The sequence below is a fragment of the Emydura macquarii genome, unplaced genomic scaffold (genome assembly GCF_026122565.2).
Source record: "Emydura macquarii macquarii isolate MOO-44397 ecotype Brisbane River unplaced genomic scaffold, CSIRO-AGI_Emac_v2 contig_1790, whole genome shotgun sequence".
NCBI lineage: Eukaryota > Metazoa > Chordata > Testudines > Chelidae > Emydura > Emydura macquarii.
In genome coordinates, this window is record NW_027131927.1 from 22,718,763 (window position 1) to 22,744,300 (window position 25,538).

General features: G+C 43.2%; 1 protein-coding gene across 2 annotated transcripts in view; it reads left to right on the forward strand.

Moving 5' to 3' along the window:
• ARHGAP24 (Rho GTPase activating protein 24) overlaps positions 1–25,538 on the forward strand; it is a 463,741-nt gene that overhangs the window by 6,249 nt on the left and 431,954 nt on the right. The window contains exons 2-3 of one of the 2 annotated variants that reach the window (XM_067557109.1): positions 5,700–5,744; positions 11,389–11,537. In XM_067557109.1, coding sequence (XP_067413210.1) covers positions 11,510–11,537 — 28 coding nt within the window. In that variant the 5' untranslated portion in view covers positions 5,700–5,744; positions 11,389–11,509. The remainder of the gene's footprint in view (positions 1–5,699; positions 5,745–11,388; positions 11,538–25,538) is intronic. The other variant, XM_067557111.1, reaches the window with a different exon arrangement.

The window sequence follows — 25,538 nt, forward strand, 5'->3', positions numbered from 1 at the left end:
GCCTATTAATTTTAACATAAAGGAGGTACTTCACATATTGCACAGTCAACCCATGGAACTCATTGCCAGCAGATGTTACGAAGGCCAAAAGTAAAACTGGATTCAAAAAGAATTAGATAAGTTCATGGAGGATAGGTCCATCAGTGGCTGTTAGCCAAGATGCTCCCATGCTCTTGTTGTCCCTGAACCTCTGACTGCTAGAAGCTGGGACTGGATGCCGGGATGGATCACTTGATTGCCCTGTTCTATTCATTTCCATCTATCACTGGCCATTGCAGAAGATGGGATACTGAGCTACATGGACCATTGGTCTGACCCAGTATGGCTGTTCTTTTATATCTGGCCCATGGAATATATCTAATGGTAGCTTTTAGGATGCTGACTTGCAGGAGCTGTCTCCTTCATTTACATGAATGCATAGCTGATGCCTACCTCTGCTGTCTTACACAGTGTGACCATTACCCAGATGTTTGAATATGCTTAATTAAGTCTCTGTGGATATCTCTACATTGACATGTCTGGCAGACAATCCTGTATAGATTAAGGTGTTTTCTAGCTGATCAAAATCAGAACTAGGAAAAAGCAGAACCAAAAAAACTTCAAAAAATTGAAATGAGCAGCCCTCCCTAGCATAGACTTGACTGGATGGGTAGGGGAGCATCTGAAGCAAACCGTCTTCATGGAGAGGGAAAAATAGAATGTGCTGAAAACAAGCTGTGCATTCCAGGTAAATCTGAGTGGTTGCCCAGGAATGATTTGTCTTAAATTTGATTGAACTTCCCTCAAACAAATCTTTTATAGGCACAGAGTAGTTTGTAAAGATGCATAATTGAATTGTATATAATTTACCTCTGCTAATGATGAAATAAGTTGCCTCTATGTGTTGGCCAGTTGTAATATTAAAGAGGCCAACCTCCTCCCTGAGGCAGGGTTTAGGCATATTCATGATTTCTGAAGTCCTATGTGGCCTTTCCTTAATAGGCTATTCCCAATCAAATTTCCAGCACTGCAAGTAAAGGCACTTCTGCACAGGAGGGACACAAACTCTCTAGGCTAGTCTACACTTAAAACTTGCACTGGCACAGCTGTATCTGTACAGTTATGATGCTGTAAGAGCACTTGTGTAGCTGCATTATGACAATAAAACCACGTAAATGAGCAACGGTAGCTATGTCGGGGGAGAGCATCTCCTGAGGACCTAGCACTGTCTACACAAGTGCTTATGCTGGCAAAACTTATGTTGCTCAGGGGTGTGGTTTTTTCACACCCCTGAATGACCAAAGTTTTGCCGGAATAAGTGCTAGTGTAGACAAGGCCTATGAGCAATTTAAGAACTCCTTACCCTAGCTCTGCAACTTTCTGAAGATATCTGATTGAATTACTAATCTGTTTTCTACTGACAGTCTTGAGAGAATTCCATGGAATCCCGCTGTTTCATTCCTAGAGTGCTTTCCCTTTCAACCAACCTTATTGCCAGTTGGGGAAGGTTAGAAATGACTCTATAGTTGCCACCTGTACAGATATTTTTGGGGTCTTTCAGACTTTTTTGGGGCAACATTTTGTCTTGAGAGCTTAGATTGCAGAACCTTAGCAAGTTCCCGGGTCACTTTCTTGATCCATGAAATATCATGTTAAAGTGACTTATGATGTAATATTTTGACTTGATAGGTACGGATTTGTCAGAATTATACTAATGCATCTTTGCCTTGTGGATAAACTTGCATAAAGACAATCTAGGTGACATGACCAGCATCCAATTTTCATAATGTGTATATGCTCTTTTCTACTATCCTGCCACGTGCTGGTGGAGAATGGTTATTAAACATTAATTTTTTGTAGCCTGCGCTCTGTTCAATTTAAAAAACCCAGGTAAAGTTGTGAGCAGAAGAATAGGGTAGATAGTATTGACAAGGCTATCTGGTTTTATATATATAACACTCACATTGCTATATATAGTAAGTTAAACACATCACTCTTCATCCCAAAACACCTAACAGAACGTATCTATAATTCACCAATCACTGAAAACACAGGCATATAACATGCATACAGTTCTGCTTCAGTGTTTGCAACACTGCATAACATTGAACACTAGTGTCTAAGGAAGGATGTAGCGTAATTGGAATTTGGCCAGAACATGGGGAATTAACATGTTCAGCCTTGCAAAAAACAAACAAAAAAAAATACCATTTCCATTCACAAATGGTTACATGAGATTTCCAGTTAGATGTCTCATCTGAAAGATGAGACATTTTGCACATACACACACCCTTGTACGTGTGTGTACAAGCTACACTCTGTATGTGTTTGTGTATAATATAAATATAACATAAAAATAGAGGTAGCTTCATTAGGATTTCTAGAGGATGCAGCAGGACAGCCTTTTCTTTGAACACATTCAGCCGGGTGATGTGCCCACATCTGTGACTTTCCTGAGACTGCATCTTCAGCTGTTAAATCTGAATGTCAGTCACTGCACTTCAGCATTTTTAAATGATTTAGTGAATGAATGCCCGGTGTATGTTTCTATGGCAATTTATTTACTCACCTTAAAAACAAAATGAGATATTCAGTAGAAAAAACAGCTGTATGCAATCTGAGAAACATCTTTCCAGGCCTCTAGGGCTGATGTTGCAGTGAAGGTCCTGAAAGAATCTGGGCAGTCTTAAAACAGCCTTTAGCACACTTTAATTTAGTGGAAAATCATGTGATTTACCGCTTAAGCAAATCAGACAGATTTAGAACGATCTGTTGCACTTCCCCTTTAAAAAAAGAGGAAATAGTAACAAGGCAGCTAATTAAAATGGTGAAATTGTCTTGTTCAGACAGGATCACAGAGAGGCAAAGAGGGATAATGCTCTAACAGCTGAAGTATAAAAACATAGTTATTGAAGAGACTTGCATTTGCACTCAATCTGAAATTAAGCAGGAACCATATGTGTGATAGTTCACTTCCTGGATTCTATCACCATTTGTTCTGAGGCAATCTATTTTTCTTATGGAATTAATTGCTGTTTAAAATGTATTGTTCATGTAAATGTTTGTCAGAAACATATTTTATGATGTAAACAAATATCCCAGGTGCAAACACAGGTAGTGCACAGGAAAAACAGTGCAGAGAAGGAAATACATCTTAAAAACTTTCTCATTTTAAAAAACACAGAAGTAACTGATTCTGTAGACTTAAAATATACGTAAAGTACTCTGAGGGTTGTATGTTTTGTTTGCACATTTTATTATTTAAATGACCATGCCCACTAGATTTTTCTAGGTACATGTACACACTTTATTAAAAGTCTGGCTTGATAGAGCTTTTACATCTCAAACTCTGAATTCAAGTAAGTTTACTCGTGATTTTCATTAGAGTAAGAATAGAATAAGACTCTTCAAAAACAAAAAGTAAATAGCAGTACTTCTAACCCCATGTCATTTGCTCAAGATGTCCTCTAGCACAACGAAAAGCAATGGAGCTTGATGCTTGAAGAACTCGGTGAAATTCTATGGCCTCTGTGAGGCAGGAGGTCAGATTCTTTGTAATATTCCTTCCTGGCCTTGAAAACACTGAATCGGAATCAGGCAAAAAATTTGCATGCTCAGTTAAGCGAAGTTCAAATGTACATGGCCACTTAAATATGAATGTAAGTAGCTAAAGAAATGGTCAAATTCTCATAGATGCCGAGCACCTGAAGCTCCCATTGATTTAAGTGTGAAGTACGAGGTGATGAGCACTGGAAAATCAGGCCTTTGTTTTAAATTCAAATGAGATTCCAAATGCAAATTTGGGTGCCTTAGTTTAGATGCCAAAATCTGAAAAAATTGACTCTAGTTTTAATGTGTGTAGAAGGGGAAAATAGATGTCTACAGCACTGGACTATGTGGAAGCTATTAGGAGGATTTTGTGTTGATTTGGTCTCTTGAATATCAGTTCAATTTGAATGATAATTCTAAATTAGAACTTGGGAAAATTTTGATCTCATTGTTTTATAGCCACTGAAGTTACTTTTTTCATGGTGTATTTGGAATTATTAGGCATTCCCATTAAACTAATGGAGGTTGAGTTTTGTCTCCTTCTCCAAGGAAAGTATTGGAAATGTTTAAAGATACTATTCATCACTGTAGTATCTGAGTATGTCACAATCTTTAATTAAGTTACCCTTAATGTTACCATTTGCAAAATGGGGAAGTGAAATGAGCAGACTTCCTGTGTAGCCTAGGTCTAGTAATGTAGTCTTTGGCAGAATCAGAAACTGAACCCAGCTCTCCCAAGTCCTATGGTGGTGTCTTAACCACTGGACCATCCTTTCTATTGAAAATTATGGTAATCTTTTAAATTGGGGAATCTGTCTGTATGACCTTCCATGCCAATTAATAGACATTTCTGGTGAACAGAAGACATCATTTTATGTGTTGTTTTTCCAGGTGTTGCAGAATTTTGTGGTTAGCCCAATGATTATATAAGTGTATAGAAATTAAACCACACAAGATTTAAGCATCATCAAATGAAGATTCTCTTTTGCAGATAGTTGACTCTGTTTTAAAATGTTCTGTGAAAGTCACTAAACCTAATTGTCAGACTGCAAAGGGGAGAGAGTTTGAATGGCAGAGATCCTCTACTGAGGAAAAAACTCTATCAGTACACAGTATTTACCATGTCAACATAAGGCGTGAAGGATGATCCTAATGATACATGAAAAGTTAAATTTATATAGTCCATTATCCTTGTGTGCAAGTTAAGTATCAAATTAAACATTTTTCATCACTCAATTTGCAATGGAAAGTCACAGAATGTCCTACATATAGCCTATGTTTGTGGGGGAGGAAGCCTGTCCCTCCTTGTCAGTCTTGGAGGGAGGACACACCCCCTCACTACAATGAAGTTCCAAACGTATGTTCTAGGCAGTAGAAGTACATAGAAAAGAATCTAATGAAAATTTTACATGTTTATTGCAAACATCTGTATCAAATGGGATTGTCTGTGGAAGGGTGTTTACCTGGAAGAATTCTGCCACTCCACTTATGTGGCAGATCTCCAGCAGCAGTGTGGGCGGTCTATGTAGCTATTAGCAACACTTCTATCAGTGGTTTTTCAGTGGAGTAATACAGTATATCAAGAAAAGACACCAGATTGCAGCAGCTTAGTCATTTTGTGCAGCAGGCTTGTGCGGGGAGGGGTGTGTGTGAGGGTGATGTTGCTACCAACCTATAGCATCCCTGCTGGCTAACCAAGGCCCTGCATGCATGCTTACTCAACTGGGATTCAGAAATAAAGCACTTGTCTCCAGAATCTTGGAACAGTACTCCCTTTTTCTGGTGTTCAGTTCTTTCTTAGACCTTTGGGTAACAAACCTTAAAGGGTCACACCACAGGAAAAGAGTGGGATAACCCTTAAACACTACTACTCCTAAGTGAATAGACCAACTCTATCATAACACTCAAACAAATATTTGTCCTTATTTGTAAAACGCAAGGTTATTCCTGACAGGTAAAAATAATGTGGTTTGTATAGGCAAGTACAGATGCATTGATTTTACTTCATAATGATGTATCTGTTCCATCTATAATGGTCATATGATCTAATCAAAACTCATCTAGTATAAAGGGTAATGCATGCAGAATTAGACTATTATAACACTGTTTCACTTTAAAAGAAATTCAGAAGCAGCAAACATCACCACTGCACTTTCTCACTGTTTCTCCAGGTATAATATCCAGGAGCAGAGAAATAATGAAGTAACACCTGAAAGGTAGGTGAAATGAATGCAGGTTGTTTTCCTCCTGATGTGATATTTCCCCAAACAATGAATTTTCACCTTCCAATTACAAACATACATAGGATTACAAATTAATATAATTTAGAAAAAATAGTTTGAGGTTCTTATTTCCGTTTCCATATATAATCTCATATATTTACCTATGAATATTATGCTTGGTAATGTATCATTTAATTTTTCTCACATTTTTGTTCAATCATTCGTCACTTATTTTCAAAACTCACTCTGCTGAGTGTTAGTTCCTTTGCACATAATGAAGAAATCTGTTTTAAGGCCAAGTGATAGTAAATGATGACTGGTTGCAGTTTCACAAATACACTTTTTGTTCAGTTTATCTGTTCTCCTTTTATTTGCACAACTCCCGTTTGATTTTGACAAGAGACATACGCTTGTAGGGGCAGAAGGATGTCAAAGTTGTGATCTGCCACGTGTGCCTGAGATGAGTACTTTGCCACTTTCCTCCCCAAGCACTGTACTGTAATAGTTCAGAACACAACAGTTTACAGTGGTAATACCACAGAGCTTTAGATAACGTCTGTCAAATACCATATGTAATGTTTGAATACAAGGAACTGCATCAAGCAGAGTCAATGCTGGTTTTTTTGGTTAATATTTTTGCAGGGGGAGGAGGAGTTAAAGTAAACATATGCTTAATTTGACCAAAATTTCATCATCCCACATCTTCTGTGAACTTTGCTTCATTCATGTGAGCGTAATCCTGAAAATATAAACTAACAGGATTAGTGCATTGATCTGTCAAAAGGATGTGATAGCAATTGCCTAATGTTGACAAATGCATCATAATTGATAGAATGCTCCAGACTGTTTGTAAGAGAAGAGCACTAGTTGACACAGTTTAGATATCTTACATTCACTGATCTGATCTCCCTGCAATGTAATATTACTCTATTAAAAACTCAAATTTAAACTTTCAACATGAAACAGTGATTACATAAAGATGACCAAGTATAAATTTTCTTTAAAATGGCACTCGTATTACAAAATCAAATGAACAGCTGTGTATGTCTTGGTTTAGAAGCTGTGACTTACTGCAATACCAATAAAATACTGTAATATCCAAAAGCCCCAGCTGTGATTGGGGCATCATTGAGCTAGGAACTGTACAGATGCATAGGAAATCTTTGTAGTCAACTTTCACTGACAATTAGCACCAAGTTATCTCATGTTCCAAGGGTAAAGCTCTGGTATCTTGGGTTCCACTGTGCAGTAAGTTTGCATATACTGGCTTTAACAGCCACCACTGTACTTCCATGCTGTGGCTTCAAACCTGAAGGCTGAGCTATGAAAACTTACATGAGCATAGCTGTGAAAAATCCCCCCCCCCCCCCCCCGACACATTATAGCTGACCTTAACCCCTGGTGTAGACAGCTATAGGTCAACAGAAGAATTCTTCTGTCAACCTAGCTACTGTGTCTCTCAGGGAGGTGAGATAACTACAGTGACAGGAGAGCCCCTCCCATCATTGTAAGTATGTACACTGAAGCACTACAGTGGCACATCTGCAGGCTGCAGCATAACAAGCGTAGACATAGCCTAAGGCAGCGTCTATGAAGTGTAATTACACTCTTACATCTTGCGCATTGATGTTGACTACCAAAAGAGCAGGCCAAGCTTCTAAATAAAGTTACCTTGGGGAGGAAGGATGGTCTTGTAGGGCATGATATGGTGTTAGGAGATCTGAGTTTTCTTTGTAGGTCTGCTGTGGATTTTCTTTGTGACACTGGGCAAATCGCTGAGGGCTGGATATTGTGAAGTTACTGAGGCATTAGTTGAGGTACTGACTGCAGCTGCTCAGCATGCTGCTGGATATTGAGTGAGGCTTGTTGTTGATTGCTACTGCACTCAGTTAAGCAGGGCTACTAAGCACCCTAACTGAGTGTTGAAGACTTATGCTTAGGGAGGGGTTAGCAGCTGGGTCCTTAGGTGTGATCATAGCTAAGGAAAGACACCATTCCTAGCAGTTACTTGATGCCAGGTGCCAGCTTGCAGTAACTCTTTAGGAATGTATGGAGAGTGGCAGGGCTTAGCTGTTCTGGAAAGCATAGGCAAAGTCTGTCTAGGATACATTCCAGACCCTAGCTATTGCAATGACTCAATAGATGCCCCATCTTTCCAGTGCGACCCTGGCCTGGTAGTCCTGACAAATTAGAAAGGCTACTATGGCTGCCGTAGTGAATATTTGTTACAGGTAAGTGATGAATTCCATTTTAAAAGCAAGCCATCAAGCAGCTAGCAAATCTTGCTCTTTTGAACACCTGGCGTGTGCCAGGAATTAAGACAATCATTCTAGAAAACTTAGCTCTGTCACTTTCTGCAAAATACAGAACAATAATTCCTGTTGTCCCCAATCAGGGGTTCTTCAGGTCTGAGCAAAAAATAAAAAAAAATCTGAGTTTAAAATCATCAGCATTGGTGATGGTAAAAACTCTGGTGCTGAAGGATTAGAGAAGCTGTTTCCCAACATTGATGGAAGGAAGACCAATTGGATAGAAATATTTAAGTCCCAGTGAAAGTGTGCACTCTTCTAGATGGAGCTGTTCAATCTGAGGTCCAGTTTGGACTCTTGCCACTTTACCTGTTTGATATCAGTGGTTTTTGCTTTTGAGAGCTGTTTTCCACATACTTTTTTTGTGTTTTTTCATGGAGTGTAGCTGAAGCGAGAGGCTTGTTATGTAGGGTGACCAGATGGCAAGTGTGAAAAATTCGAACAAGGGGTGGGGGGCAATAGGCACCTCTATAAGACAAAGCCCTGAATATTGGGACTGTCCCTATAAAATCAGGACATATTGGTCACCCTAGACTTATGCCATAGGAGTGCCACCAGGGAGCATAAGGAGGGGATAATAAAGAATTCCTGATTACTATGGTGGAATAAAGCAGCTGATTGGCTGAGTGCTCTGCTGGATCCTTGTAGGCCTTCATTTTGTCAGTGCTCCCAGTGTGCATGGTCATCTTAGAGACTGCTGTAGTGGGAAATGCCTTTATTGCAGCTCAAAATATGTTATGCCAAATTGGACTGAGGCTCTCATGGCCATGAGCATATAGTTCTTGTTGTTTTGCTTGGATGAATGTATTAGTGTGACTGAGTTTGATAATTCCTTCAATGCATTTTCTCTTTAAGATAAATTGTGGTGTTTGAAATGTATTTTACTACAAGTGATTCCAGACACTTGTCACAAACAAACTAAACTCTCCCATGAAGAAAATGTTTGCAGCTGTAATAGGAGTTTGTTTGTGTTGTAGGTTTGTGTGACTGGGGTGGGGGAGATGCTGGAAGCTCAGACTTTTTGCCAAGAAGCAGGAACTGGCCACTGAGATGCCTTCAGGTAGAATACCCAAAAGATGCAATTTCTATCTCTTGTGATTTTTGTCCTTGCAAGGAATAGCTGAGCAGTCCTGGAAGGATCTAGTATTATGAATAAAGAAACCTCCACTAGTGTGTAAACAGCTCAAGGGAAACAAGTACTGAAGCTCCTTTGTGAAATCTTCTGCCACTTCAATAGCACTGCCATCAACTGCAGATCCACTGAGCGAAGTGGTTTTGTTTTACTATATCTTGCAGGATTAGAGGTAAATTAAGCACTACCTTTGAGCATACTGAAGAGTTCTTTCCTCTGCAGGATCAGTCTGATATAATTTCTCTATCTGCAAAATAGGAATGGTATAATATCTACCTTGTAGGAGTGTTGAGGCTAAATTTGTGTGTCTGTTTATAACACTATTTCTTTAATACAAAACAACACTGAGCATATTTGTCTTTTAGCTCTGAGGTTCTGTCTCCAATTTTAGGCCTGCATGTCCGGTGAGTGGTTTGTAGTGACCATTAATGCTTTACGAACCTTAAAATACATTTTTTGTTGTTGTTTTTTTCCTGGATACTGATATATTAGAGTTGCTTCATACAACTGTAGGGTAAAGCTAACTTCCATTTAAGCTTAATTTTCAACCTCACTCAAACTTCTCCAGAATTTCATCATGTTAAACTTCATATACATCTAGATCTGAAATGTTAAGCACTTAGTTTTCAATGTGGATAAGACCATATCCATCCACTTGTCCTGCCCAGGTAGAACTCCCTGTGACACTATTTTGGTGTTACTCAACACATCTGGAGTGAATCACTACCACCAGGTCTCAGTGGGTGGGAGCCCTGTCTTGTGCCCATGACAGGAAACAGTCACCTGTTGCTTGGCAACACAGGCACCCTGCCCTGTGGTCTGTGAGCCCTGCTCTTTCCCCATGAAGGCTAGCAATTTATATACCCCACTTTGTTACACTCAAATGCACGGTCCCCTATCTTCTGAACACCCGCAATGCACACTCATCTGCTGCCTCTTTGGAGACACTGCACTATAGTTCACTGGCTTCACCTCAGTTCAACACTCTCCTTAGCATAGGACACACATGGGTTTATAATAAAACCAAATTGAAGTAACTGAACCTGAGGTAAAGATTCAAATAAAAGCAAGAATAAGGGGTTTGGAAACATAAGGTTACAGGTAAAAGAAAAATGTGTAGCCTATAATTAACAAGTTACTTTCTTGTCTAATAAGGTATTTCTCACCTAATGGTTGGCTTTTGTGGCACATGAAGTGGCCAAAAACTGGGTTCCACTTTTCATGAGACACTCATGCTGACAGTCGCCTCTGGTAACTAATAATCACATGGGCCAATCTTTTGCTCTTATACAATCCTAGACTAGTATCTTTTAGCCTGCTCTCCTCCCCGCCCCCCAGAACTTTGCGCATGCACACACACCCCATCCTGCCCTGAGAACTCTCTTGGTTTTTCTCTCTGTAAATCTCCTGCCTGCATCTACTCAAGAGTAAACCTAAGATGTTCTCATGTGGATTGGGTCAACAGTCAGACTCCTCCTCCTCAGTTGATAGGCTTCAGTCCCCATAGATTTGGAATACCATATCCTACATGCTGCTTTAGCTAAAATTATTTCCCGCAATCTCACAATAACCATGACAATCAGCTAGACCGTCTCTTTTGACAGACCACACAATCCCCTTTTGTGTAATATCGAGAAAATGGTCAGACACAGATATAATATCCCTGCCAGTGCAACACACTGCCCATGGGCTGCTTATGAAGTTTCCAGGAAGTGGAGTCCCATTTGGGTGAACCCCATAAGATCTGTTGGCATAGGACTTCTCTCCTACAGACATCTATATATAGTTATAGATGTCCATCTGTCTGGAATAAGGGACGTTCTATTTCCTAAGCTTTTGGTTTGAAACATGAAACTGCTCAGTATTTCAGGTGCATGGCAGTGTGGGAAACTGACATTGAAAAAGCACCCTGCATAGAGCTGTAGGTCAAGGCACAAAGTTTCATCTTCATGAAACAGAATTACAAATCTAAAGGCACATATTTAAATTATTGACCCCACTCCATAGTTGAAAAAGACTTCTGAGCTGCACATGTGATCAATTCTAGACTTGATGATAAGTGTTGCTGTGAACAATGGCAGCAAGAGCTCTGTTTGGGGAAGGAATAAGGACTACATTTATCTGGAAGGGAAAAATAGGTGCTGAATCTGGAATATAATTTAAGGAGTGGTAACAGTGTGCATAAATTCTGTGGCAGGAACCACCCATTCCGTGTAGATAAGGGCCATCATGCATAAACGGCCTCAACCAGAGGCATTGGGAAACGAAGAGGAAATTTCCTTGGGGAAGAGCTGCCGTCAACTTGCTGCTGACGGAAGATGAACCAGGGTATGCTAGGAGTTCCAGGTAGTTTATTTTTCAGCTGTTTGACTTACAAATAAGTGTGAGAAATTAGGTGATTCATTAGCTCATTTTCTTCTCTAGTTCATTCTCCTGCCGCTGCAGAATAGTTCTCTAGACTAAGGCTTCTATTGTTAGGCTGATTGAAGTCATTGTTTAGGGCAATTTGATCATTGTGTTCTACATCACCTAAAGACTGGCTTATATTATAACCAAGAAAGATACTACTTTATACATTCTATATAACCAAGAAACTGATTCTGAAAAAACCTTTCTTTGTTTACTTGTGGATATTTCCAATTGATCAACCAGCTTTTGGTTCTGTGTTCCAGCTGGCTAACATTGATTCATTTAACCTGTTAGAGGATGGGTTGTCATTGACATTTTAATTATAGACCAGCATTTTATAAAATTGATTAATCAAAAGAGAAAAATTACTTCACCCAAAGAAACAATGATGTGGTATCACCGGTAAGGAGATGGACAAAGCTTATCCTTCATAAATGTGGGCCAGTTTTGTTCCATAGAACAACGTTTTACAACGGACTTAAATGGAAACAGGATTGGATCGAGGAAGAGCAGGATGTGCTAATATATACATGCCTCCTTCCTTTCATACTTGAGGAGCATCTGTCCTTAAAAATCTGAAACTAGTTGAAAACCAAGATTTTTGTCATTTTTATTTGATTGAACAGGTGGGACCCAGGGTGGCTCAAGCACCACAATAAGAGTAAAAACATCTGGGTTATGTAACAAACTATGCTGTTGATCGGCTGTGTGACCTTGAGCAAGTCACCTAACCTCTTTGTTTCAGTTTTGCCTTCTGTGAAATTGGGGACAATACTGCCTAACTTTGTAAACTGCTTTGAGATCTGTGGAGGAAAAGTGATCTATATATATTTTTTAAATGTTTTTCTCTTGCCTGACTTACTGCTGCAGCAAAAGTCCTTAAAAACAAACACTTTCAAGTAGGATTTTTTTCCTCCAAACAAAAAAGCACAGCTTCACTCAGATAGGTGTTAAGATTTCCAGGTTGTGTACAGCAATTGCTAGCATTAATCCAATTTCTGATGTGAGGAAATTTGTCTCGGGGAAAATGCACTCTTCCCTTTGAAGATAGAGAGCTCCACTTGTGGAGGCGATGGACCAAAAAAAAAGATTCTGCCCAGCTGTCAAAATGAATTTGAAAACTGAAACCATTTCCTTTTAGAATTGCTATGTATTATTTATATGACTGGCAGTTTTAAAATTACTGAGATCTGTTCAAGCAGTACTCCGCTTCAATATATAAAATAATAAGGGAATGGGAATTTGTTTTTAAGATGGGAGATACTTATGCATGGAGCCATGGTACTTTTATGTGATGCTTCAGTAGGCGGCTGTATCTTGGCTATGACCTTGCACATTACCTTTGGCTGCAATCCTTATCTCTTTTGTTGCCTGCTCTTCTTTTGGAAGGGAATCTTTATTCCCGGAATTGGCTAGAATCCACTTGAAGGATTATTGATCATAATGGAGTTCACTTAGGTTAGAACAAACCTACACGAAGGCATGTTTATAAGATGTTTCCTATAGTTCATGGTCTGTAGATCATACCTTTCTTTTATCTGCCTCCTTTTCTAAACTTTCTCAACTTGCTTTCCATCTCCAATGAATTCTGAGGATGCATTGACCCGCATGTCTGAAGAGGGTGTATAGCAACTGCAAACTAGATTTATTTTAAGAGGAGTTAAGCAAGTTAGCTAAATTGTGTGAGATTTGGTGACTATTCAGAAAAGTCTCTTGAATGAATCAGTACCAAGCTCAAATCTGTCCATTTGAGCATTTTTTTCTTTTAAAAAAACATGAAGACCGGTATTTCCCCCCACCCCCCGGCCACTTATTGTCTCACTTAATTCCTATGAGATTTCTCTAATTTCACTGTTAGAAAAGACTGTTTAATTTATTTGAGGTTTTAAAGAAATCTGACGTGCTGTGGCTGATTCTAACCCTCAAGTCCCAGAATTTCTTTTTAGTAAGAACCAGGTTTGTGGTGGAAAATTTAAGTTACTGTCCATCAGGACCAGGCCTCACAAAGGGTCAGCCTTCCTTGTCTTGGTAAACACAAAGAAGGCACCATGGACAAATTGTACTCCGTAAAACTAGTATAAAAGTGGTGGTCAATGGAGTTACTCCAACATCTGGATTATAGCAGTGTTTTTACAGCATTGTATCTCAGAGCAGAATTTCAAATTTTGCCCATTTTTAACCTTAATGTGGTGAGGAAAAACTTGCAAGTCTGAACATTGGGACTAATGGCATTTCAGAATCTGCATGCTAGTCAATAGTAGGTCTAGAGAAATGGTGTGGTTCTAGAGATGTGTCTAGGAACAGAATTGTGTGCAACATTTTTCTTTTCCATTTCTCCTTATTCACCCTGTTGTCTTTCCTTTATAACTGAAATGGAAAATAACTCCTTGCAGTTAATAAATGCTATATATGAAGAGTCATAATGGCTTGGGGCTGTTCATCAATTCAGTTGATTTAAAATATGTACTTCATTTTATCCCTTATCCTTTTTTTCTTTTGGTTAATGTTATAAAATTATATTGACAAGACAAAATGGTGTGTGTGTGTGTGTGTGTGTGTGTGTGTGTGTGTGTGTGTGTGTGTGTGTGTGTGTGTGTGTGTGTGTGAGATGAGTGCCCATGCATACTACATAGTATGTATTCAGCATGTTAAAATTTTTGACTTTTAGTACTGGTGTTTTATTATCAGTGTAGCATTGGCATTCATTCCTAGGTCTAGTCTTTTTTTTTTTTTTTTTTTTTACCCCTTGATACAATGTAAGCATGTGTACTGTGGTCTATGTGGTGAATCTAAAGATAAAACCATACAGATGTGGTAACCTATTTGGATCAAAGATAACTTACAAAACTTTAGCCCAAAACTTGATTCAAAAAATTGAATGAACACCTTTTGATTTTTGCCCCTCCTTTCCCCAGTTTCTCTTCTGTTTACCAATTTGTCTTCTTTTCTTTGACCAAATTGGCAACATCACAAAAAGAATTCTCAACTGTCTAGTGATCCGAACACAGGAAGTACTAAGTCTTGTGAGAAACTGTCTTTGATCAAAGAGGCTTGCACAAGCATCCAACCAAACAGAGCCTCTGACCCTTTTGATGTTCACTCAACACTGATTGATACAAGACCTGTGAGTTCTTTAAGATGAAATCTTCAAAGCTGCAGTAGAAACCAGGATAATTTTGGCCAACTTTGCCTATTAGAAGTTTTCTTTTCCAAGAGGCATAAGAACCTGCATTATAGAGAGATAAGGTTTCTATTAAAATTCTGAGAAGCTTCATCCTCTCATCTGTTGTCCATATAGGAAAAATTAAATATATCATTGTTGTACAACACCAAGGTTACATTTGCAGGCACAGTAGAACTGTATTATAGGAAGTATAGTTGTTTATGCCAGTCATAAAAAAATCCAGGTTAGTAGAAAAGACCCATTAGATCATTTAATTCCATTGCCACTACAGAATTCTTTGCTACAATGTATTCTCCAGTGCTTTTATATCAAGGGAGGTGAATTAAATGGTTCATGAAAAGTTTGGCGTAATTGAAATACCATATCTAAAAACATTAGATGAGGAGGTATTATTACCTGGCAAATAATACTCATTTGTGAATTTAATCAGGAGCAGAAGTGAATTAAATCTTGTGGATCAGCCAGCTCCATATCATGCTCCCCTCTGATTCCCCCTTTCACTATCAGTTAGATAATCTAGTGGAGAATTAAGAAATATGAACAGTGGTCAATGGGGTTTCCTCACCACCAACAGGATTTGTTCGGATGCTTGGAAGGCCAGTAGTAGGCCATGTTCATTCTCTCACCCTTCATTGAAAACTAGATTCAAGGACTCCTTAGCCTCCATTCAGGCCCTTCCCGACAATTACTAGACTTTATTTCTAGTCTTCTCCTCTGACCTGCTCTGCATGTGCCTGGCTTGCAGAGCCCTAGGGCTGATGAGACAGAAGACGACAAACTGTTGCCCAGAAAGGGGCTGGAAACAGGTAAGTGGTCTTTACAGAAGAAAAGAGATTTATGGCACCACTGTGACTCTCTCCTGTTAAAAAAGATCCTCAACAGCTGGATATTTGATTTGGGTGTGTAACAGGTCTGGTCCTGCTGCCTCCCTCTTTACCAAAAAGGAGTCAAGGACCCACAGACTTGCAGTAACCTGTAGTTTATTTACAGCTTGTGTCTGAAGTACCCACCCCCATACAGTGCCCTGCCTGGGTCAGTTCTCACAGAGGCTGCTCAGGGCCAGGGAGACAGGCAATTCCTCTGTCCCTCCTCTGACTCCTTTCCTCTCTCTCTCCCTTTCCAAACCCTCTGGCCTGGCTTATAAACCTTCTAGGCCAGCTGTTGCTTGTGGGGTAATTACTCCCCTGGGAAGTTGCTCATTCTGCACCTCTGCCCAGCTGCCTCCCCTCAGGCAATCAACCCCAACCCAGCTACCTACTCTGCTGCCCTTTTGCTAACTACGCTAGCATGGCAGGGGGCTGACAAAGGGGTTCGCCCCCAGCACCCTGTCACAGGATGGGAAAGTTCATTAATCTCTTCAAGCTCCCCTGTCCAGTGCTGACCATGATGCAAACACTAATATTCACACTACTTTTCTAATAGCTGTAAAAGAGAAGTTACTTCCACTAATATGAATATAGTTCTGTGTTTGGAACTTAGCCTCTGTACAGTAATATAGAGAATATTGTCTACTCCATGTATCAAGTCTGTAGTGTACTGGCAGCCTGCTGTTGGGCTGTATTTTGAAATCTGGTACCACCTGCTCAGCATAAAAATACTTGGAAGCGAGCAGTCAACAAAACACGGGCACATCCTGAACTCTGTTAAAGCTCTGCAAGCCTGAGGAGTACTGGTGTGGGTTGGAGAACACTGCTTCCACAGAGCTCCTGAGGCATTATGTCTGCAGGGGTCTGAGCACATGTTTATTCACAGTGCTTGCTGTATTTGTTTGTACTTCTCCAGAAGGGAGAGAGAAGGATGAGAAGGTGCATTGAAGCGTGGGCAAGTTAGAGAGGTAGCGGCAAGTAGAAAAGAAGGCTGTCATTTTCACCAATCTCCTATCCCTGCTGTCGATGCAAGGAAATTGTTAGTACACTACTATCTTCAAAAGGTGTGTGTTTAGGGCATGCACAGTGATGTTGGATAATGAGAAATGTTAAATGCCTGAAGTTAGACATATCTGGTTAAGTATAATATTTTCAGAATATCTACTTTTTTGGTTGAAATTTTTTTAAACTCCTCAGCTAAATGTTAAACAAACACAATCCCACAGCTTGTTTTTTTCCATGGCGTGAAATTAAAAAATGGCCAAATGGATTTTTCTTTCGTTTTTAAAATGCATTTTTAACAGTGTTTTTTTTTTTTTTTTTAAATGCTTTTAAGTGATTGGGGGAGAACTCTGAAATAGAATTCACTTTTTAATACTGTTTTGCCATGGTCATAGACGTGTGTTTTGCAAGTTGGAAAAAATGTAGTTTCCAAGTAACAGCTAAAATCATATTCACCATATGTAATCATAGTATGACTTTCCATTTGATTATTTCAAAAATTTAAATACAGAGGCAGGCATGAGCTATCTGGAGCACCACACACTGAAGAAATATAATCATTTCAGAAGTTAGAAATAAATTCTGCTTGTGTATGTTTTGAATGTCTCATTACATACAAATGTGCAAAATTACAGTATACATACACCTAGCACCTGTATATGAAATGAGGCATTCACTGTGTTCTGCACATCTGAATTTCCTATCTCAATGGATGCACATAGTACATTTATTTTAATATATGGTCTTTCAGATAAATGCTGGCAGAATGCAGTAATGTGTTTGTAGCAGGAGTATCCCACTTGACTCAGGCACCATGCTTTGAAATAAACTCACTGCAATTTAAATCCACAATGATAATGATATATTGGCTTTTGCTAGCCTCAGTAGTAAAATTAAAGGAATTTACACTGTATTGCATACATTTCTGAGGCAAAAGCATAACAATAAGTAGAGAAGCATAGTAAATGTCCTCTGCATGTATACAAGCCTCCTGTGTGGATCTAGAATAGGAAAGTTTCCTGCTTTTGTAACGGGGAAACTTATTGCCTCCAGCTAGGAGAAGAATGACATAAATGTCAAAATAGGTGGGCTTGCTGAAAAGTAGGACATCTAATCACCTCCACCAGGGAAACTTGGTGTTAATTGACCCTCAGTCCCTCACCTTCCTCTGTTAATGTTGGTATGAAATACCAGTTTGTAATGTAAAATGTTTAGAAACACTGGGCCAAATGCAGAGTTGAGTGTAAGGTGATACAGCTGAAGCCCTTTTACAGCTCTGCAGTATGTTATACAAAGTTAATCCCTTAGAACCACTTACTGGCATAGCATATTAATTTTGCCCACTTTCTCTCTGAATACCTACTAAGGCTTTTTTTTCCTCATGAACATTTTGGTGTGGTGTTTTGTGTATTGAGTTAATTCTTGACCAATCCTTAGAAAAAGAGCAAATATATTTTTACAAAAAGACTTTGAAAACAGGATTTTTCTAGTCTCTACTAGAGACTTGGTCCAAACTGCGAACTTCAGATCTGGCTCCAAACTTTCCCTTAGTTCATAAACATGTCAGTCCAAGATTTTTCTTCTTGCCTATTTGTACTTAACCATGATATAAAGAGGATTGTGATTAGTTGTTCTCAGTGTCCTCTGAAGGTAGGACAAAAGTAATCACTGGGGTATTCTGCAGGAAGGGAGATTTAGGTTAGATATTAGGAAAAGCTTCCTAACTATAAGGATAATTAAATGCTGGAATAGATTACCAAGGGAGGTTGTGGAATCCCCATTACTGGAGGTTTTTAAAAATGAGTTAAACACCCAACAGGGATAGGACCCTGTATACCATCCTAGACTATCTGAGCACGGCAGGATGGACTAGATCAGTGTTTCTCAACCTTTTAAGTAGCAAGTACCCCCTAACTTCTGAAAATTTTAATAAGTACCCCAACACTCAATTTTCCACTCTGAGAAATGCAATCTTTTTCCCCTTTACCGCTGGATGACTGTGCTTCTCATAAAGCAGGAGAGTTCTGAGTTCTACAATGCTGTGTGTCTGTGGCAAATCATAAAACCCCCTGCTGTTTCTCCCTTCCTTCCTTTTCCCTGTCCTCCATATAGGAGCAAAGGTCAATGCCAGCCAATCACTATGGCCTGATGGCGGGGTCACGTGGTGTTCTCCTCACACAGGCGGGAACTTGTGCCTGCTGATACCTCACTAGTGGCCCACCAGAGTGGATAGCAGCGCTCCCCATGGCCATTCCTACTGGGGTGCGGGCCTGGGGCAAATCACACTGTGTGGGCCCCTCAAGATTTTTATACTGGTAAAATCTGGGGCTGTCATAGTTGTCAATTTCACTGCTCAGCTAGAGAAAGAGTAGGAGCAGGAGTAAGTCTGCGGGTAGAGCCCAGCTCCAGGACTGGGCAAGCTGCTGGGCTCTCCACATGGCTTTCTGGGCACTGGACTTTGAGCCTGGGAGGGGAGCTGCCCCCTGGGCAAGTTGCAGGTGGTGGTTGCCTGGCTGCCAGCCGGGAGGTCGGCAACTGCCACCTGCTCTGAACTGGGGTGGAGGAGGCTTCTACGCAGGCTGGGACCCGGGGATGTGGGCAGGCAGCTGCTGCCCATCTTCAAACCGGGGCGTGGGAGGTTGTGTCTCAGCTCAGTCGGGGCACAGGTGGCAGCCATCCATCTGCGAGCTCAGCTCGCAGGGTGCAGGAGGCTGCCGGGATTCCATTTGGGAGGTGGGACTGGGCAGGAGCCGGGCGGCTGCCACCCAGTGTCCCAAGAAACAGACGGCTGCCGTCCGCTTCCCTTCACTGGGTTTTTTGCCCCTGCCTGTGTCCCATGTACCCCCAGGGTTACGCATACCACAGGTTGAGAAACTATGGACTAGATGACTTCCTGAAGTCCTTTCCAGACCTATATGTCTGATTGTATGTATTTACCCATGTACTCAATTATGTGCACTATGAAATAGGAAGGTAAAAGTATTTGGGGATCGTGAGATGAATAGCGTAGTTCAACCACAAACATCATTTTTATAACCCTGAAGGGCCACCCGTCTATCAACTCATAAAATATGTATTGACCTATACACTATTAAGGACTGCAAATCACTACATATTTAAAGTAAACATTTTGATGCTACTATGATCATTTTTACATTCACTGATTTACACCAACTTATGCACAGTATGTCACGCTCATGAACAAAGCACGAATGTAGATGAGTGACTGTCACTACACAGTGAAGCACATGGCCTGGCAGCTAAGTCATGGTGGGTGACAAACCGGAAGGCACTGATTTTTGAGTCCTGCCCCTCCTCAAGCATGGTGGGTCCTGGCTGCTCCACCAGCAGCTCCCCTTCTTCCATCTGGCTGCAGTTGGGTGAGGGAAGTTCAGGGAGGAGGCTGCCTCCTTGCTGATCTCCCGTCCCCCTGGTTGCAGTAAGGAAACTGCATGTGTCCTTTAGCCCCGTGTGCTCCCTCTACCTGGGTCCCTAGGCAGTGGCTCCCTTCTGCGGCCAATGGGATCAGAGATCAATGCTCCCCTCCCTCTGATTCCAGCAGGAACCCCAGCGCCTATGGACCCAGGCGGAGCACTTTGCCATTCCCCCTGTAACAGCAAGGGGGAGGGAAGCGTTGATCTCCTGTCCCCTTGGCTGCAGCAATCAGTTTACACTGGTCTTGTAGCCCCACAGCAACTCACTCTGCCTGGGTTCTTAGGCAGCAGGACACAGGTTGGGAACCACTGCCTTAATGTATCTAGTCAGCTGACAGCTGCACTGACACATTCTTGATATTTTAGCATTTTGTACGTTGTATTATATTATGATCTTAAAAAAATAAAAAAAAAAAAAAAAAGTAAAAATAAAATTACAGAATGACATTAAATCAATCACAGAATTTGTACCACATCCTGTATAAAACATCTATAAAATTTAAATGGCTATATTCTTAATTCTTAGGTATTTCCAAACACTTGCAGACAAATATTATGAGTGTTTGTCCCACAAGTAATCATCTCTTGAAATAGTAAAAGCTTATTCATTATCAGTGTTGACATGCACTATGATTAAATTTCATCTGTTTTCTAAAATTCAAAAGATTTGATTAACTGTGCTTAAAACATTTATAGAAAAGAGATTATGGGCAAAATTACAGTGGAATAATTTCTTCACTTCTTCGAGTGCTTGCTCATGTCCATTCCACTATAGGTGTGTGCACACTTCCGTGCATGGTTACCCGGAACTTTTTTCACCTTAGCAGATCCTGTAGGGCCGGCTCCGGTGCTCCTTGGAGCCCCGTGCACATGCCATGGTATGAGGCGCTGCTGGCCCTCTGCCCCCTCAGTTCCTTCTTTGCGCATGTGACGGTTGCTGGAACTAGCCTTGCTCGCAGCAAGTACTATTCCCTTTGTTTGGACTTGTTTGTTATTCTAAGTTAGTTTTAGTTAAAGTGTTATTAAGAGTAGTTAGAGATAAGGCAAGTCCCTGAGGGGGACTTCGAGCAGCCAGGCTATGCCCGGGTCGCAGGGATTTAAGTCATGTGCCTCCTGCGGGAAGGCCTTCCTGCTTAGCAACCCCCATGACTGCTGCCTTAAGTGCTTGGAGGAAGCACACAGAAAAGAGAAATGTAAGATCTGCAGGGCTTTTAAACCAAGGACTCAAAAGGACCGAGAGATCCGGTTAAAAGCCCTGCTGATGGAGGCAGCGTTCTGCCCTGCGTCCGAGCCGGCCTGCTCCACCTCAGCAAGGAGCGTGACCTCAGTACAGAGTGCATCACTGGCACCGGCTTTGACTTGGCACCGCATAACATTGCCGGCACTGAAGAGGAAGAAGCAGTGTGCGGAGCGTGGACACTCCCCTGCACCATATGAGCAGGGTCGAGTACGGAGATGCACCGGACCCGGTCCGTTGAGTCATCTCCGGTAAGGGAGCCTCCCCTGACTCCTGGGAATGGGAGAGTGCCCCTGTCGACACTGGAGGCTTTTCAGGCGGCAAGAACCTTGTTGGCCTTGCCTACACCACCTCCGCCCCCCTCCTCTGAAGGAGAAGGGGCCAGTGTCACGGGGAAGCCTGCATTGGGTCCCCCTGAATGGTGGTGGAGATCCCTGGTATGGGTATGGGGAGGAAGATCTCCTGCCGGATGGCCTCCAAGGTTAGAGCAGAGCCGCTCCCCCAGCAGTCACTCCAGGTCGGCATCGTCGAGCCGACCTGCTCTCCGGCAGAGGACGTGGAGTCTCCCTTTCACCACCAACATCGATCCCCGGCACCGGAGGCAGCGCATGCCAGGAGGTGGCACCGGTCGAGGTCTGCCAGGCGGTGCTCGGACAGCTCCCGCTCCAGATCCTTGGCACTGAAGAGTTCACCTGTATCTAGACGGCGGAGAACCCGGTCACCATCGGAAGATCCGGCACCGTGCAGTCCATGACGCGGAACCCGGTCGCTGGAGTCCGGCTCGGCAGCGAGGAGTTCGGAGCGGTGCCGACCTCGGTCACTGAAGTGTCTGCAGGGCCGCAAGGCAAGCGGCAGGGGAAATCATCAGTACTGAGAAAATGCTCCGGTACCTCTAGCTCTTTGGAGCGCACCTCCATTTGTTGGCACTGTCCATGGTGACGGAGGCAGTCCTTATCGTCCTCCAGGTCAGAGGTGTTGAGAGCGTGGTCCTCAGCATGGAAGGACTCATGGGATTGAGGATGTACATGGCACCGCTGGTCCACTGATTCGGGGTCTCCCAGGGGGGATGGTCATCAGGAGAGCCGACGCCCCCACACATCGTCACGGCCTGTGGCGCTGTCAGTCCTGGCTGCAACAATGGCCGTATTGGACCCCATGGGGTATCCAGGTGGGGCCGGGGCCCCCATCCATTATGGACTGCACCCCCGATGACATGCCTCCGGCACAGGAGAAGACCCATAGATAACACTCCTCAGACGAGGAGTTGGACCCCATGGAGGAACCCTCAATGGGTGCAACCCTTCGCCATGAGGGGGTGGACCCTCAGGACATGCCTCTGCAGTCCTTATCCTCTTCACTGAACGATGCAGTCTCCTGGGACCACTCGGTGCTACTGGAGGATTTCAGGGCGCACCAGGAGCTGCTCAAGAAGGTGGCCTCCAACTTGGGGCTGGAGGTGAAGGAGTTAGAAGAGGCTGAAGATAGTCTTTTTAATGTGTTGGCAGTGGCTGCCCCAGCAAGAGTGGCCCTCCCAGTCCACGAAAGGGTCCTTAAGATTGTAAAGGCCCTGTGGCAAACCCCTTCCTCGATTGCCCCTACGTCAAAGGTAGCCAAGGAAAAAAAAATGTCCTGGCTGAAGGGTTTGAGTGTTTTTTCCCTCACCCCGACCCGGGAACCCTGGTGGTAGATGCAGCTAACCAGCGAGACAAGCAAGGTCAGCCAGGGTCGACTCCCAAGAACAAAGACCATAAGAAGCTGGACTTGTTTGGGGGAGAGGTTTATTCCACGGCAGGCCTGCAGTTCAGGATTGCCAACCATCAGACCCTCCTGGGTAGATACAATTTCAACCTGTGGGACTCCCTCAGGTGGTTTTCTGAGGCCCTGCCCCAGGACCAGGCTGCAGACTTTAGTACCATCATGGAAGAAAGAACCACGGTAGCTAAGGCAGCACTCCAGATGTCCTGTGACACTGCTGACTTGGTGGGCAGGGCCATAGCCCCCGCCATCTGTATGAGAAGGTGCTCGTGGCTGCAATCTTCAGGCCTGTCCCAGGAGGTGCAGCAGTCTATTGAGGACCTCCCCTTTGATGGGTCGGCCCTATTCTCCGACCAGACCGATGCAAAGTTGCATGGTCTGAAGGACTCCAGGGCTACGCTTCGCTCCCTGGGCCTGTACATGCCCCAGTTTTCCAGGAGTCAGTGATGGCACCAGGTGCAGCAGCCACCAAGACCTTCACCCAGGCCTTTTCAACCCGATAGGAATAGGGGGTTTAGAAGGAGAAATCAGACCCCACTCCAGCTCATCTTCAGCAACCCAACAGGGCCCCCTCAGGAGGTTGGGCAACCAGAGGAGACCATTTCAATGGTGCACCCAAGGGTGGCACCCTGACTGCTCTCCTGGATCTGCTCCGCCCCTTCCTGAACAGGTTAAGGTCCTTCTATCCCAAATGGGCAAAGATCACTTTGGACCGTTGTGTCCATGGGATAGTCTCAGGGGGCTATGCCCTACAGTTAAATCTACCCCCCCCCAAAAAAAAAATCCTCCCCCTCCGTCCCTCTTCAGGGACCCCTCTCATGAGCAAATCCTCTTTCAGGAGATGGACACAATCCTCAACATAGGAGCAGTGGAAATGGTCCCTCAAGGGGGAAGGGGTTCTATTCAAGGTACTTCCTCATCCCCAAGGCGAAGGGGGGTCTGAGACCCACATTAGACCTGCGTTGTCTAAACAAATATGTCAAACGACTCATGTTTCGCATGGTCTCCCTAACCTCCATAATCCCTTCCCTGGATCCAGGAGACTGATATGCTGCCCTCGACCTCAAGGCTGCATACTTTCATGTGTCTATCTTCCCCCGCCCAGGTGTTTTTCTCTGTTTGCACAGTGGCTGGCTCCTACTACCAGTTTACAGCCCTGCCCTCTGGCCTATCTTGGACTCCAAGGGTGTTCACCAAGTGCATGGCGGTAGTGGCAGCCCACGTGAGTCGAAAGGGTGTGCAAATCTTCCCTTACCTGGACGATTGGCTGATCGGGGCAGTTCCAGGTCCCAAGTGCAGGAAAGCGTGACCCTCACTTGCTCCATGTGCAGCAGGCTGGGACTACTCAAAAACGAGCAGAAGTCCACACTAACCACAGTGCAACATATAGAATTCATTGGGGCCACCCTGGACACTTCCCAGGCCAGAGTCTTCCTTCCTCAGCTGCATTTCGAAGCGATGGTCTCTCTCATCTTCCAGCTGCACTGATGCCCTATGACCACAGCCAGGTGCTGCCTACAGCTGTTAGACCACATGGCAGCCTGCACATCTGTAATGAGACTAGCTCGCCTGAGGCTCCGACCGCTTCAGGCATGGTTGGCCTCGGTATATATGCCAAGCAGACACCCATTGGACTGGGTGGTCAGTTTCCCTCGCCCTTCTTAGCCTCCCTAAACTGGTAGCGGACTCCCAGGGCAGTGATGAAGGGTGTTCCATTCAGGGAACTGGTCCCGTTGGTCACCCTAATTTCCAACACGTCCGACATTGGATGGGGAGCCCACATCAGTGCCAACCTAGGCACTAAGGGGCTCTGGTCAGGGGAGGAGAGGCTCCTGCACATCAATGTGAAGGAGCTGAGGGCCATTCGCCTAGCGTGCAAGGTGTTCTTCCGTTTCCTGACAGGCAGAGTGGTGCAGCTGCTGACGGACAACATCACAGCCATGTTTTACATAAACAGGCAGGGGGAGCGCACTCCTCAGCCCTCTGAGGAAGCTATCCATCTGTGGGACTTTGCCATGAGGCACGATTTCCACTTGACTGCATCTCAGTTCCTGGGAGTGAGGAACAACGAGGCGGATCGCCTCAGGAGGTTGTTTTTATCCCACCACAACTGGTCGTTGCACCCATGATCTTACAGAAGTGGGGCATTCCCCAACTGGACCTATTCGCGTCGGCCTGGAACACAAAGTGTCCGAGGTTCTGCTCGTTCCGGGGTCGAGAGACTGGGTTGATTTCCGAAGCATTCCTCATAGACTGAACGGGGGCCCTCATGTTTGCATTCCTGCCCATTCTGCTCCTACCCAAGGTCCTGCTGAAAATAAAGGACAGGGCAAACCTTCTACTCATCGCTCCTGCCGGGCCGAGACAACACTGGTTCAGGGGCCTGGTTTGATTGCCCCACCCCCGGAGCTTCCGAGGCAGCACGACCTTCTATCCTAGGACCACGGTCACCTCTTGCGC